Source organism: Neopelma chrysocephalum, unplaced genomic scaffold (assembly GCF_003984885.1).
Source record: "Neopelma chrysocephalum unplaced genomic scaffold, ASM398488v2 Primary Assembly neopelma1_360, whole genome shotgun sequence".
NCBI classification, from domain to species: domain Eukaryota; kingdom Metazoa; phylum Chordata; class Aves; order Passeriformes; family Pipridae; genus Neopelma; species Neopelma chrysocephalum.
Window position 1 is genome coordinate 276,880 of NW_020898024.1, and position 15,295 is coordinate 292,174.

At 45.0% G+C, this 15,295-nt stretch overlaps 1 protein-coding gene across 4 annotated transcripts in view; it reads right to left on the bottom strand.

Moving 5' to 3' along the window:
• LOC113978712 (lethal(3)malignant brain tumor-like protein 3) overlaps positions 1–15,295 on the bottom strand; it is a 41,205-nt gene that overhangs the window by 19,124 nt on the left and 6,786 nt on the right. For 2 of the 4 annotated variants that reach the window (XM_027705850.1, XM_027705848.1), the window contains exons 2-11: positions 12,433–12,541; positions 12,024–12,132; positions 10,541–10,598; positions 9,393–9,481; positions 8,146–8,250; positions 7,684–7,819; positions 7,108–7,199; positions 5,621–5,772; positions 4,768–4,844; positions 3,353–3,438 (exon numbers count right to left, since the gene is read on the bottom strand). In XM_027705850.1, coding sequence (XP_027561651.1) covers positions 3,353–3,438; positions 4,768–4,844; positions 5,621–5,772; positions 7,108–7,199; positions 7,684–7,819; positions 8,146–8,250; positions 9,393–9,481; positions 10,541–10,598; positions 12,024–12,132; positions 12,433–12,494 — 966 coding nt within the window. In that variant the 5' untranslated portion in view covers positions 12,495–12,541. Of the gene's footprint in view, positions 1–3,352; positions 3,439–4,767; positions 4,845–5,620; positions 5,773–7,107; positions 7,200–7,683; positions 7,820–8,145; positions 8,251–9,392; positions 9,482–10,540; positions 10,599–12,023; positions 12,133–12,432; positions 12,542–15,295 lie in introns of those variants that run through there. The other 2 variants (XM_027705849.1, XM_027705851.1) reach the window with 2 other exon arrangements.

Sequence of the window (15,295 nt, forward strand, 5' to 3'; positions counted from 1 at the left end):
TGCACGAGAGGTTAAAATCAGAGTGCCCAACAGGTTAAAATCAGAGTTCCCAAGAGGTCAAAACCAGAGTTCCCAAAAGGATTGAGGTGTGTGTTTGTCAGCAGTCCCAGACTACTCGAGGCAGCCTGAGCTGTCCCAGCACAGAGAAGCATTTCCCAGCCAGGGCAAGAGGCTCTTCCCTCACAGACCAAAGGCCAGACACCACCCCAAGCTCCACTGACACATAGACTGTAACCTGACAGCAACACCCCAAACCCAGCAGAAAGATGATTTTCTCTCAGAGAAGAGAAGGCTGAGAGGGAATCTCAACAATCCATGCAAATATCTCCAAGGGGTGTCAGAGGATGGTGCCAGGCTCTGTTCAGAGGTGCCCAGCAACAGGACAAGGAGCTGTGGCCATAAACTAAACCACAACAAGTTCCACCTCAACAGGAGGAAGAACTTCCTTCCATGGAGGTGGCAGAGCCCTGGAACAGCTGCCCAGGGAGGGTGTGGAGTCTCCCTCTCTGCAGACAATCCAAATCTCCCTGGATGTAAAATTCAAGACCCAATTGTGTCACCTGCTCTAGGTGACCCAGCTTGGACTAAATGATCTCCAGAGGTCCCTTCCAACCCAAACCATCCTGTGATTCTGTGATCTCACACCTGATCAGAACAGTGGCCAGTTCACCACTGCCTCACACCTCCAAACACCACTGTGTGAAGTCTCTCTTCACTACCCTTCATGAAATCCTTCCTGGCATGAGATCCAGCCCTTGGAACACCTTCATTACACAGGTTACCATCTCCTTTTTATGACAACAACTGTGTCTGCTTGTCAACAACTGCTGGAAGCTGCAGTGCTGGACCCAGGAGCAGTTCCAGCCCCAGAGTCTCCCCTCTTCCGTCGCTGTCTCACCTTTCCCTCAAAGCCCAACAACTTTGTAAAAACTCCACCCCTAGATGAGCAACAGACAGCTTTGTCCAATTTTTCCATTTATCTGACTGCAAATTCCTCCTCTGACCTCCAGAGCTGTGGGTTATGGAGCACTGGATGCTCATTCCAAACACATCCCTCTTCACTTCTGCATACAGAGGTCAGGATTTTAGTAAGAAATGATAAACTGGCTGTTTGAACACAATCAGGTAAATGAAAAGGTGATTATAAACACTCTTCCCTCCCAATCTTCCTTATCCTTTTTATTGCCAGTGGCTGGGGGCAGGGGAGGGGGTCCACAAACTCCAAACCTGAAGTTCCTCTTTGGTCATTTCACCTGGACACAGACAGACATCTACCCACAGGCTTCCAGCCACAGGGCACCCTGGAAACCAAACAATCTAAACTGCTTTTATTTTTAAGAGCATGTTATTGAACCAGCCAGCCTTGCCTGTCTGCCCTGAGGAAGGAGCCTGAGATCCAAATCCTGCCCAGAAGAGGAGCCAGGCTGTTTGTTTAAGCCTTGCTGAAGGGCTGCTGCCCTCCTGGCAATAATTTATGAAGGTTTTTCAATTGCCAGCCCAAGAGGATGAGCTGAAATGCTGTGATGCTTCCAATGAAACTGTCTCCTGAGCTTTTGGGGGGAGAAGGCAGAAATGCAGCCCCAAGACCTGCTATTTGTGCTGATGGTCAGTGTCTCCAGACTACGTAAGACAGCTCTTTAAAACTGTTAAAAACTAATTCAGTGAGAAATCCCTGTTCTGGCTCTCAACCCGTATTTTTATGTACTGATTTCCTGTAATTGCTAACTGGAATAATAATAATAATTTTCAAAAAATCAATAAGTTTGCCATTTATTTGCACTCCAGCCCAACGAAGCCAGAAAAATAATGAGGTTTGATCTTGAAAAGAGTTCTAATAACTGTTGATATATCAAACACCTTTTTTTTCTGTCTCGTTTTTGAAACACAGTTTTGAATGCTAATTTACACTCTGGAGTTTTATGAGAGCCAGAATTGGTCCTTCTACTCGTCTCTAAAAGCCTGACACCTGAAGGAGCAAACAACGATGTCCAGGAAACAGGAAAGGAGGCAGACAAGGCAGTGCATCCCCTCTGGAAAACCTTAATGCCAGGGATGTTTCGGAGTTCAGCTGTGCTGCAGGTAATTCCAGCTGTGGTTTTACAGTTCTCCGAGGAGGCAAAACCAGCCTCTTCAAACCCCTGACACCCACCTTGCAACCTGCAACAACCTCAAGTGGACACCTGCTGAAATCCAGTAATTATCAAACCTGTCTGGCTGGATTTTTGCCTCCCTTATCTGAGGCCTCCCTGATTGCTTTTCCTCCTCAGTCCCAAAGACCTTTCCAACAAAATCACAGGAGGGCAGCAGGTATTAACCTGCAACTCCAACTTCAGCAGAAGGAACCAAGTGTCGCGGTGGCACAGAAAAGATTTTGAACATATTGCAAAGCTTAGCAAGGTGAGCCAGCAGTGTGGAAGGAAAAAAAATCAATTTAAAAGTATTTATAAGTTATTTGAAAGGTGTTTGTTTTGTTCATGCTCACAGTGAGCTTCCAGATAAATGCACTGAACTGCAATGAAAGAAACAAAAGCTTGTGCTCCCAAGGTTGAGAGAAGCACCTTCAGAGCCTGCAGGATGATGTTACTGCACCCAGGAGCTTGGCAGAAATGCTCTTTCATCTGTTAATACACTTGTTTTCCCCCCAGGAGAACTAAGATCTATATTAGAACATGCAAGTCCTTGATAGGAACTTCTCTACCTTAACTCCAACCTCACCTAGCAGGGAAATATGGATCTGCACGACTGCAAGGTGAAAGTATTTTAGAAAGGTTTTTTTATACACCTGATGACTGCACACTTGTCATTCCCCCAAAACACATCCATACCCCTCCCTTTTCCTTCCTTCCCCACCAAATATGCCCAGTTTCAGACCAGTGATTCCCACTTCTGACCCTCACAATGGCTGGGAATGTCTGTTCAACCAGCACCAGTCCTGCTCAAGGCATCAACTGAGAGATTCCTTTTGCCCCCCCAGCAGCTCTTTCTCCATTCTGTGCCCTCTCTGTGCCCTTCCCACATTCCTCAGGAAGCCACAGCTGTCTGTGTGGGCTGAAGGCTCTTTCCTTAACTCTGCCAGTGGAGCAACTGGAGATATTTAGTCAAAACTCCTTTCCAAGACAGCTTTTCATGGCATTAAAAAATAAAAAAAAAATCTTGTATTTTGGTGTGTGTTTTGTTTTAGCAGCATCATCTTAAACATCATCTTAAAGTAAAAGATCTGGAGATCACCTTAAAGTAAAACCCAATTTCACCCCCCTGGCACAGACAAGATGATCCACCCTCAAATAAAGCCTGTGGCACAAAAAGGTGAATAACAGCACCTGAGCAAGGACAATCAAAGAGATTCACCCACCAGTTTGAATGCTCTTGCTGGGGCTGCTTGAGAATTAGTTTCTTCCAAGTATTTCTCCCATGAGAAGGCTTTGGGATCCTTGTATCCTGAAAAAGCCCGTACAATTAACATTTAAGTAAGAAAAACCCCATGTTTATTGTTAAAAACAACAGAGCAGCAGCTCTGTAACACACGGTTAATGATGCTAATTTAGCACTTGCAATGGATGGTGCTGGAAAGTGGCCTCTTTGCTCCTCCCCACCATTCCAGCAGCCACAGCAGCACTGCCAGTTCCCCAGGCCCTGCACTGGGCTTTAACCCTGACAAGTTCATTTCTGCACAGCTTAATCACTTCTGATTCTCTAGAGAAAGCTGCCAATTAAAGGCTAGTCAGAGATTTCTGTGATGTGCAGTGGCATCACTGAATTAATTTCCCACTTTATTAACTATTCTGTGTGTGAGTGCCTGCAAGACTGGAGAAACTTCTCACCTCCTGCTGCCTGCTCAGTAAAACCAGCAGCCTGGAGAGAAAAGGCTCCCTGGGCGTGCTGCTCTAACAACAGGGCTGTCTCTCCCTGGCAATTACATTTAAGAAACTACTCCACTTTTTTTCTCTTCCCATTTCAGTAATTTTTACTCCCAGGATTGGCTCCTTTGGGCAGGAGGATGCAGGGACTAAATGCAGAGCACAGTCTGAAAATTGCTGCATTTAAGTCCCTCAGCAGAGACCAGAACTGGCTGCAGGGGCTGCTGGGGGCACAGGAAATCGTGATATGAGCAGAGAACTTCCAGGAACAGGGACAGATGTTTACAACCCCTCCTGCAACTGCAGGAAAAGCACAGAGGCCAATCCCTCCTGTGCAGAGGGATCTTGTAGTGCCTCCTGCTCCACAGATCCATGGTAAGTACAGGAATTCTTGCTCCAGGGCTGTCAGTCTGGCAAATGACAGGGTTCATTTTATTATGTTTGCTATTTTTAAGGTGAATGAGAACTTCCAAGGCCTGAAAACAGCACTGGTTTCCCTGTACGTTCTGTCCTTTCTCATTTGCCAACATTCCCTTCATTTACCAAATTCCAGTGCAAGCAGAAAGAGATGTGGCTTCAGCTACTCCTTCACTTCCAGAAATTCCATCTAGGAAATCATGATACTGATTCCTTTTTCTTCCAGCTTGAAGGAAATGCTGGAAATCCTTCGAAGTTTTTAGCTTCTGAAATCAAATTCAATTCTAAATTACCAACCCCCGTTCCATTCACCAAAGGAACTATGAACCAACACAAAATTCAGTGGCAAAAGGCACGAGCAACAATATTGTTCAGTCAGTAAAGAGTTCTGAGTGGAACCTGGAACTTGCAAATATGTAATTACGTGGAAGACACAGTTTTTCTACAGTTTTTTTTGGCCTGAGGCAGGAGAGAAATCTCACTTTCAACCTACCAGGTGGTGTTGTCAGTGGGGTTCCAGTTTCCTGGCAGTAGCCCACAGGACGGATGTATGGGCTGCTCGTTTCACACCTGAATCAAAGAGGGAAAGTTGGCAGCAGTCACATTTAGAGCAAAAAAGAAAAGCAGGATTTCAAATGCTGCCTGATTTGCTGGGGGAGCAGATGCTTTCAGTGGGTGTGATCACGGTGTGGAACACGAGCATTACCTCGTTAGGATGGGAACGCCAAGTTTTCCAGGCGTGTGAGCTGCCCCCAAAGACAGGGAAATACAAAGAAAAATCATAAAATGGAGATCCTGGATGAAAGGGACCTTAAAGATCATCTAGTTCCAAATCCCTGCCATGGGCAGGGACACCTTCCACCAGCCCAGGTTGCTCCAAGGCCCGTCCAACCTGGCCTTGGACACTTCCAGGGATCCAGGGGCAGCCACAGCTTCTCTGGGCAACCTGTGCCAGGGCATCCCCACCCTCACAGGGAACAATTCCTTCCCAATATCCCATCTAACCCTGCTGTGTCCTGTCCCTCCACCCCTCGTTCAAAGTCCCTCTCCAGCTCTCCTGGAGCCCCTTCAGGCACAAAGATGCTTCTTACCTCCAACACTTCCCAGACAACTCAGGCCCCCCCCCACTGGTTCTACCCTGAGCTGCCCAGCACTCAACCAGGAGGGAAACTCCTGAGCAACCCTCTCTTTGGGAAAACCCAAAGGAATTATTCACATGCCTGGAAACTGATTTAAGATCCCAACTTTAGTGGCTACATTTGAAATACCAACTATTACTCTTAGCAGAAGAGCAAAACAAAGCCCAGTCTCCTTGCAGGTGTGTGTGAGAAACGGGATCTCTTTACCAGTAGTCGTAGCTCTCATCCCAGTTGTCGAAGTGGATCAGCAGCCGGTTGTCCACCATGTCTGTGATGGTGGCCACACAGATCAGGGAGGGATTCTTCTTGTCCACTGCCTCCAGTTTCATTCCCAGACGAAACCCAGAGGGTGTGACAGGCTGAGGAACAGGACAACAGGGAAGGGAAATCAGCCACACTGTTGGTCAAGCCTAATTCCCCTCATAAACTCATCTGTAACCCCAAAACCCACAGACCAAAACACACTGCAGTTACCAGCAAGAGGTTTGCAGGCAGGATTTCCCTGAGTTCTGGCAATGATTGTTTCTATTGCCAAAAAAGAGCTGATGTGGCTCGAGAAACAGCATTTCCAGGCAAACCCACCACCACAGACTCCCAGGCTGAGACAGAAATGCCTTGCAGTGATGGGTGTGTGTCCTGGTTAGAACGGCTGGGACCAATTCATCACTGGATAGGTGTAACCCAAACCTGTGTATTCTATAGCCTTCCATGCCATTGCCCAGAAACTGTTGTCAATAGAGGCCACCCTCAACTGGACTGCAATCACCACTTTCTGACCAGACTGCAGCAGCTCTCCCACCAGCAGGTTTATCCCCTCTCCCTTTACTTTGGACTTGGGGAGGGCAAGGAACACCACTTTTGTTCATGCCCCAGGGTGCTGGGTTATACATTTGGGTTTTGTGGGTTAAAACCAATTGTCTGTCTGTATAATCGTACTTATTGTATTATTTTAATAAATTGTTATTCTGATTTATAATCTCTCTTTTGAGTTGAGTTCATTTCTCCTGCTGGTTAACTTTTAAACCAGCACAGTGTGGCAGGTCCTGTCTCACTAGTGGAAAAGTGAAGAGAGTACTCAAGGAGAAGAAGAGACTCAGTGGGAAGCAGAGCAGAGCTGGGCCCTGATCCTACTGGAGTCAGTGCCTGTCCATCTGCAGTGTCCAATCCATCAGCCCTTTGTGCCACTGGAGTGACACAGATGGCAGGGAGGGTGACACAGGGACTGAGGGTAACAACCACAAAGAAAGCACCAGGGGGTGAAGGATGAAAAATGCTCCAGATCCACAGCCCCATAATGAATCCCATGGCACACATGAGCATGCTGCTGGAAACCAGAAATTATTTTGGAAATGATTAAATTAGGGGAAAGGGACACAAATATCCCGACTGCAGGGACACAGCAAAACAGACGGCTGTAATATATTTAATAAATGGTCCAGTAAATCTTTTCCTCCAGCATTTAGGAGGAAGGGAAATACAAATTCTTTCTCTGGGAAGTCAGTGACTAGGGGAAGGAAGAAAAATTGTACTAGTTTTCCATCTTAAAAATAAATCACAGCGGGAAGCAGTTTGCATCTGATTGTACCACAGTTGTACCTCTGACATGAGCATATTAAAACCACATAAATAATCTGGTCAAAACTCACTTAGCACCAGACCTAATGAAACACCTTCTATTCCACATCACCACTTACAGTGCTGAGGGTCTTAAAAAGGCTTTTTGGAGCTGCTTGAGCTTTGCAATTCTTCAGATAGGAAGTCCAATTAAATTCTCCCTCCTTGAAACCTGGGAAGAGAGATAAAAAGATTGTTCTACCTGGCCCCGGAACATTCCGATGGGCTTTTCAGAAATGGAAATTACCTGGGAAGAATATGAACTTTGCATGATAACTGCCCTGCTAAAATCTTCAGGGGATGTGCATTCCAGCTAAAGCATCTCTCTCTTTTTCACTCTAATGGCCAATCATTAATCTCAACCTTCAGATGTTTCTGGGAAATCGAATGCAGGGAAGAAGCAAGTCCTGAGCCCCAAGGAGACATCCAACACAGAGTTTCTAATTTGACTAACAACGTCAGTCTCCGGGAACATCAAAAAGAAGCTGTTTTGTTCTTTTGTGAGTCACTGTGTTAGTTACACCTCTTCCCTTTAGCCCCTCAGATCGAGTTCCATGCTGAAATCACACTAAAAATGAAACATGCAAAGCCAGGACAGCCAGTTCTTAGGAGAATTTATGGTTCCTTGTACACCACTCTATTTTTTTTTTCCATACCTTTAGGAGGGAGCAGCTTATGGCTTGTTTTTTCACACCAGCCCACAGGATGGATGTCTGAGGAATCAGCATTAGCCCAGAAGTCATAACACTCTGGATACCCATCAAAGTGCAGTCGCATCCTGTAGCCTTGGATCTACAATGAGAGGAGCTCTGATTGTTAGAAAGGGTCATAAAGAACTTAAAGAAAATCACTAATCAACTGCATTGTTCTTTTCCATATTTGTTCATTACAGGCAATTAAAAGGTTTGCTATTCTGAGCTACAATTGCAAAAATCTGACAGGAAGGATTTCAGGCAGAGACCCTCAACCCCATCACAGCCTTCCTTCACTGCCACCTGGAACTCCTAACCATTAATTAATTAAAGTACTATTATTTTTATGTTTCTACTTTTTACTGGGAAAAAAAAATCCGAAATGTACATGGGACTTTTGGAACCAAAGACAGGAAAAGCAACTACCTCAGCCACTGTGAGAACACAGAATCGAGAGGGGTGTTCAGGATCCAGCCCTTCCAATTTCATTCCAACTTTAAATCCATTCCGGCCTTGTGGGAATGACTGATACTGTGAGGGGGGAAGAAACATTTGCTTTCAATTCCTAGAGACAAAATCTATTGCAGAGCAGTCATCAGATATACTCAAAGCTTCAAATGTTCAACTCAGAGAAGAAAATTCTAGCCCCAAGTGATTGCTGCTCGAAGAGACAGGTGCAGGTTCAGGGATCAATAATGGCATGATCACAGTATTTCAGATTTGTTATTCTAATTAATCTCTCAAAAACACTGAACCACGAGCCTGTTGCAATTAGCTGTGAACAAATCTTTGAGCAGATGCAGAAATGAGCTCTTCTCAAACACTAAAGAATCCCTTTCCCAGCCCAACGCAGACACAGAGCTGGGAAAGCTCAAATTACTTTGTCAGTCCAGACTCTCCCCAGAGGTAACCTGGCATCTTCAAATGCTGAAAGGGACAAGGCAGGTTTGATCTGGAGCCCAGTTACTCCAGAAAACATTTGTGTTTTTCATTTTATTTGCAGTCTTAATCCAAACGAAACAAGTGAAGTGTAGTAAAGGTTTAAAATAAACCTGACCTGGGATTGTAAATGGCTTTTTGACTCACTGCAGGACCTGACCTTCCTGCTCAGCTCACTCTGGAAGGACCAACAGCCCTTGGCTTTGAGAAGCTCACAGGGAGCTGAATGTTTAATGTGCAGGAGCAGCTTCCCCAGGGCTGCACTCACCTCTGCCACCTTCACTGAACGGACACAGCTCCCTCCTGATAGACACTCACTGAGTGAACCTACAACATTCCCAGAGCTGACTGACTCGAGTTTCCCACAGGGAAGGCTGGAAGGGCTGTTGTACAGCCACAGACATGTGACAGACATTAAGCTGTCCCTCTCCAGCAGCCCTTGGATGTTGCCTAACAGCCCATTTATCCAAAGCAAAGCCGATCCAAACAGTCGCTGTTTATTTGGGAGTGAGATCCAACCAGCACTTTTAATACCCTGGCTTGGGATGAGCCTCCCAGGGCAGATGGCTCATTCCACAGGAACGTGTGGGGGTTTCTCTGCCTGTTTGCACCAAAACAACTCAGAAATGTTACTGCTGGCTTGAGGGTGGTCTCCAACCCTGCCTCCACCGAGCCAGAAATCCTGCGACGCCGCCTGAGAAAAACAGAGCAAGGGAGTGGAAAAAGCTGCCAACCTCTCTGAATAGTTTGAGGGGAGCAGCTGGCATCTGTTCCTCTTCCAAGTAGGAAACCCAGTTCCATACCTTCTTCTTTCCAGGAAGAACTAATTAATCAAAAACAAAGAGGAAAATCAATGTTTCTCTCCGATGCTTCCCGTTTTTCTCCTCCTCTCTTCTCCTTCTCCTCCCACGTACACTCCAGCTGGTTTGCTGTGGCACCCCAAAGGAGGCAGTGTTACCCAACTTTTGAGGAAAAGGAGGAATTCCAGAGGTAGGAAAACCGTGCTCGTTCCTCACTGAGTGAAAATTTAATATGTCACGGGTCAAATGGATTGTGGCACCCGTATTCCCCTGGCAAGATGCCCATGGAAAGGTGCCAGTGGAAAGCCTGGACAAGGCAGAATAACTTAAAAATGTGGAAATTAATTCCTTCTCCTGGTATTTCACAGAGGAATAAGGGGTTAAATATAAACTAACAGACAGCACAGAGAGGCATATAACTGCAGCTGCAATAAACCTAAAATACAATAAATGAAAAACCAAGTGAATTTTCATTCAGTTCACAAGATTTTTTATATATATATACACACACACACATAAATTTATAACCTTATAATAACACAATGCATCTATTAGAGAGGCAGCTCCCAGATAATGAAAATAACTTGGATTCATTCTAGAACCACAGTCATACACACAGAAAATTATGTTTTAAATGTATATTAACCATCTCCCCCTAGTAACACACTAACTCATTTAAGGTGTGTAACACATTTAAGTCACAGTCTAGAATCAATCCCATTGTTTACAACTTATTTTCTCTTTAGCATTGTAGGCTCTGGCTGTGAAGCTCTCCAAAGTCAATGGAAAAAAAGATTCTTATTGTCTTCAGTGAGCTTTGGATCAGGCTGACTCCTTCCAGATCCTCACACTGTGCCCATCATGCAGGGAAATCCAGGATATTCCTGCTAATACATCCCAGAAGCTGCCTGTGGTAAGAGGGTTATGTACCTAATAAGCTACTCTGAATGTGAAATGAGCTCTACTGTCCTTTCCTCTTCTGTTTATTATTATTATTATTATTATTATTATTCACTTTATAATAGCTACTAGAAAAAAAAATCTATAAACATTAAAGAAAAGAGACTCTGAGCTTAGCTCACCTTGTTTTATTGGTTTAGTGTTTCTGCGGCTTTTCATATTATTTGATTTATTCTTCTCCTAGACACAGATACGTTAAAAAGAAGTTTAGCAAGGTTGGTTTTCCCTCCCTCTGATCATCTCACAATGCAGGTACAATAAGGATGGAACAGGTAACTACTAACAGGACTATTAGCCAGCATTATGTCTCTTGAATAACCCTGCAAGAACAGCAGTGGGGAATGTTACACAGATAACTTTGATCCTGCAGTATCCCAAAGTGCTTTACAAGTTATTTAATACATGCTCCTGGACTTCATTTAAATGTGGCTGCAGAAGAGCAGCAAAATCTCCATTACAATGTAGAGGATTTGCTTTCTGCAGTGCAGGATTTGCTCCTCACGTCAGCAGCCTTACTGTAACTCCATTTTCCTTTCCCTTTCTCATGTCCCTCCATGCCAGGGAATGGACACAAGGGGAAAAAAAGTCATTGCTGAAGGCCTGAAGGAAGCAGAAGCTTCAAGGAACTCCTGTCATGGATGAACCCCACCCCAGACAACTTGGTCTCCCTGTGCCACACTCCAAGCCCAATTCCCATTCACATTTCTTCTGCGTGCTTTTCAAACTCAGGTTTGATTCCTCCCAGGTTTTCACTTCTCAAAGCAAACCAAAAAAAAAAAAACCAAATGTGCAAAGCAAAGGTGCCACCAGACACACCCCAGAAAGGACAGGAGGGCATTTCCTAAAGAGGAGGAGGAGAAGGGGGAAGAGAGAGATTTCAAGGACTTCTGAAAACATCCATCCCCTAAAACATCTCCCCCACATCACAGGGAAAAGCTGAGCAAGGAGATGAGTTAAACTGCTCACGACATCAGAGGCTGCAGCTCGAGTACCCACCAACACCTCCACAAGTGGCTCAGCTGTACAGAACCATGGGTAAGATGTGTATATAAATCAAATGGCTCCGAGAGACACTGCACAGGCAGGGGCAGAGCACAGGGTTGCACAAAGGCTCCTTAACTTCAGAAAAGTTAAGGAAAGATCAGCTCAGGACTGAGGAACTTCTATTTATCCACCACTAATACAGGTTTCTGGTTGAGCATTCTCAGAGTGTACATGCAGGTACCTAATAAAACCCAACCAAACCCTGTGGTTTGGCACTAATCTTCAATATCACAAAATAGTACTTGACTGAGAGAAGGCATTTTGGAGGCACGTGGTTTTATTACTGTGAAATACAGCTGGAGTACAGGGCTGTAACTACCCCTGGAAAGTTACAGCCTGAAACCCTGACTTTCACTTCACATGAGCTATTCACTCACCCCTGTAATTCCTCAGAACAGGTATTCCCATCACTGGTGCAAATCAGGATCAGCCCCAGACCATTCCCTGGGTACAGAACAACCTCCCTCGGCTCAGTTTGCTCTGCTCAAGGAACTCTGAGACAAACAACTGCCCCTGCTTTTCACAGCTCTCTTTAAAGCAAGGACATGCAGCCTCGTTTACCTCATCCTCATACGCATTTTCCTCCTCATCCTCCGAATCCAGAGGGAGTCTTCTCTTCCTCCGGAGCCGTCTGACAGGTCTGCCAGCCTCATTCACCTGACAGCCACTGCTGGTAGGAACATTTCTATTATTTCCCCTGTTTCTGCAATCATCTGGAATGTCTCTGACAGCATTAAACACCCAAAATTGAAAACAAAACCGAATTAAAAGTGCAACACTCCTGCAGTGTCTCTGTGCCTCTGGGGAAGAACGAGGAGGCCTGGGCTGAGAGCCTGAAGAATGAAAGGTGTCTGCAGGATTTGCTGGATATAGAACAGTAACCCTTGCTCTGAGGAGGTCATTCTACTCACAGCAACACTTTTCTCTGTCACAATGTTCCCTTTAAACATTTTTAAACATTTTTCTTTACCTGTCCCTGTGCTGCTGGGAGCCCGTTTGAGTACAAAACTTCCCATTCTCAAAGCAATCCATTTGCTCACAGGTTTGGGATCCTGAGTAGGACACGCCTGGTCTGGGCACTGTGGAAGGAAAAAACAAGACAACTATTAAATTAAAACGTTAAAACACATTTAATTATGTCATGAGTTCTGTCAAAGTCCTTTACAAACTTCCACTGAGTGACCCTCAGAATCCCATGGAGAGGGATGTAATTATTATCTGTGTGCTGGCCCACCACCTCAGCAGAGAAAAACCCCTTTTATCTGTAATATTTTAATTTTGAAGAAACCCTGTCCCCTGTAAAAGTGACAAAGGAAGATATAATCTTAAAGCTTAAAGCACACAGTTACAAATCTCATTATATTTCTTTATTCTTAGTAACCCTTTAACTGGAAAGATAAATGAAGTCCATCTTGTTTCGATGCTTTTAATACAGCTGGCTAAGTTTAAAAGCTTCTGCCTTTATATTTATTTTGTACATATGAAAATCCTTCATAGGCAGCCCCTAAAAACAGCACATTATTGATGGGAGAATAGAAACAATCATTTCTATACCTAGTAAGGGATATATATGGATCTTTCATCTGAATAAGAGCAAGAAAATGTAAGGAATAACTGCAATATATCTCGTATATTTACTTTCTCCTGAGTTCTTCCTAATGCAAATTAATTTGTATTTGATATTTTAACAAAACACCAGGCATCTGCACTGTCCTGATGGATAGTTTGCTCCAGTAATCTGACATTCAAATCATGCATGGGGGCTTCTGGGTGTACATTTTCCCTGCTCTGCATTAGTGGCACCACTCGTGTGCACTGGTTTGATCAATCCAGTTTTTAATGCACCATTAAACACCTGAAAAGAAGAAAAAAAGAAAAAACACAAAGCACCACTCACAACCCAGATATGAGTCACTTGGCTTTTATTTAAAGCCTTTCTCAGTCTCCTCACCAGCACTTGGACTAATCCTGATAAGCCAAGTGATGTTTTTCATTGATATTTCATTGCTCTCCATGGTCCAATATGGATGTTGGATGGTCCTGGCTGGAACTGGGCACTCACTGCCCATGGACACTCCACACATGCCTGTATCCCAACCTAAAGTCTCTCCATGCCCTCAGGGACCAATCATTCCAGGCAGGGAAAAGACAAACCAGGGAAGACTCGCAAGAACCAAGAGCTCTGATATTCAAATTCGTCCAACAAACACAATTCTATTTATCGCAGTTACAACGTGCAGCGACTTCCCTAAAATCCCAGCACAAGCAGGACCCCCCCAGCCGTTGACAGAAGGGTCACATTCCACAGGAATTTGTCCTGTGCAACCCCCAGCTGGTGCTGGATGGGCTTGAAAGCCCTCAGGGCACGGTGACAGCTGTGCTGCATCAACACTGCAAACATCTGGAGCTGCCAGGGGCCAAGTGGCTCTCAACCCATCTGCAATGACACTTGTTCTGGTGGGAAATGAATCTCCCAGAGGAGCAGAGGAATGTGGGACAGGCAGAGGGAATATTGCTGAAGAACACTGACACTGAGGAATAACCTGCTCTTCTTTGTTTGGCACCCATGCCCTGCACACACACACAGGAAATCCAGATACAGACCAAGAAAACCTCTCCAGACACACACAGGGCAGCAATGGAAAAGGAATGATACGTGGCAGACTTCAGAGAGTCTTCCTTTGAGCTTATAAAACTCCCTAGGCTATGCAGGAACACTTCACTGGTGCAGATAAAATCATTAAAGTGTGTTAAATAGTGTCAATATGCAACTTTTATTAGTCCTGACCTGCAAATGCGACCGAGCACCAGGAAAAAAAAATATAAATTTTAAATTAAAAAAACCACCTTTCTGATGAGCAAATAGCTGCAAGGATTACTCATTCCTTGATCTTCTTCACTGTCTGCAATATGGAGCTACTGAACTCCGGAATGAAAGAGGCAAGTCAAAGGTGGCTGCATTTGCAAGCTCTGCTCCAAAGCTTTTATTCCAAGCACTTCATTAGTCTGAGATCTTTCCTCAGCCATCCGTGCTTTGCTCAAACCTGCTGAACTCAGTTGAAAAGCATCTGCTTCACCTCTGAGGAAGAGCTCCTCGATGAGTTGAGAAGCACCATCCTCCTCCTCCTGCCTGCTTCCTGGGCTTGGGATCCTGCCTCCAGCACCCTATCAAAGCCTTATCCCAAACGTTCTTCCTCCTCTTTCCTCTTTTTTATCTAAAGCCTGTATTTCTTAAAGCTTCAAAGACGCTGGACTTGCTTCTAGAAGGCTCACTCACTTCCTCCTCTGCAGCCCTGAAGAGACAGAACACCATTTTCATTTCAGCACAGAGAGAAACAACCTGTTTTGAAGGAACAAGAATTCCAAGGGGACTCAGTTTCCTGCAGGATTCACTTCCCTCAATCACCAGGAGAGCAGCAGCACCCCAGCGCACATCCCAGGGATGGGATGACTGGGACAGCTCAGTACCATGGGCAGAGGGTCAGTGGAAGGAGCAGATCCAGAGCTCCACGTGCTGTTCTGGAGCAGAGCTTGTCCAGGAGCCAATGTCACTGTGCAGGAGCAGGGTAATTTTTGGGATAGTGACACTCTTGCACATGGAATCAACAGTTCTGATTCTGCCCACACCAGCAGAGGCAGAGGCTGGTGCTTCCTCCTGCAATAACCTGATGATGTAACCCCAGCCAGATGAGCTGGGCAAGTCCAGCCCCAAAAACATATAAATTAACATCAAAAAACCAACCAGAATCTTTATTAACAGTCTCTGATCTGAGGCCTGGCTGATCATGGAGGCAACCTACAGTTTCATCCTGAGGCTCTTCAAGGCAATATCC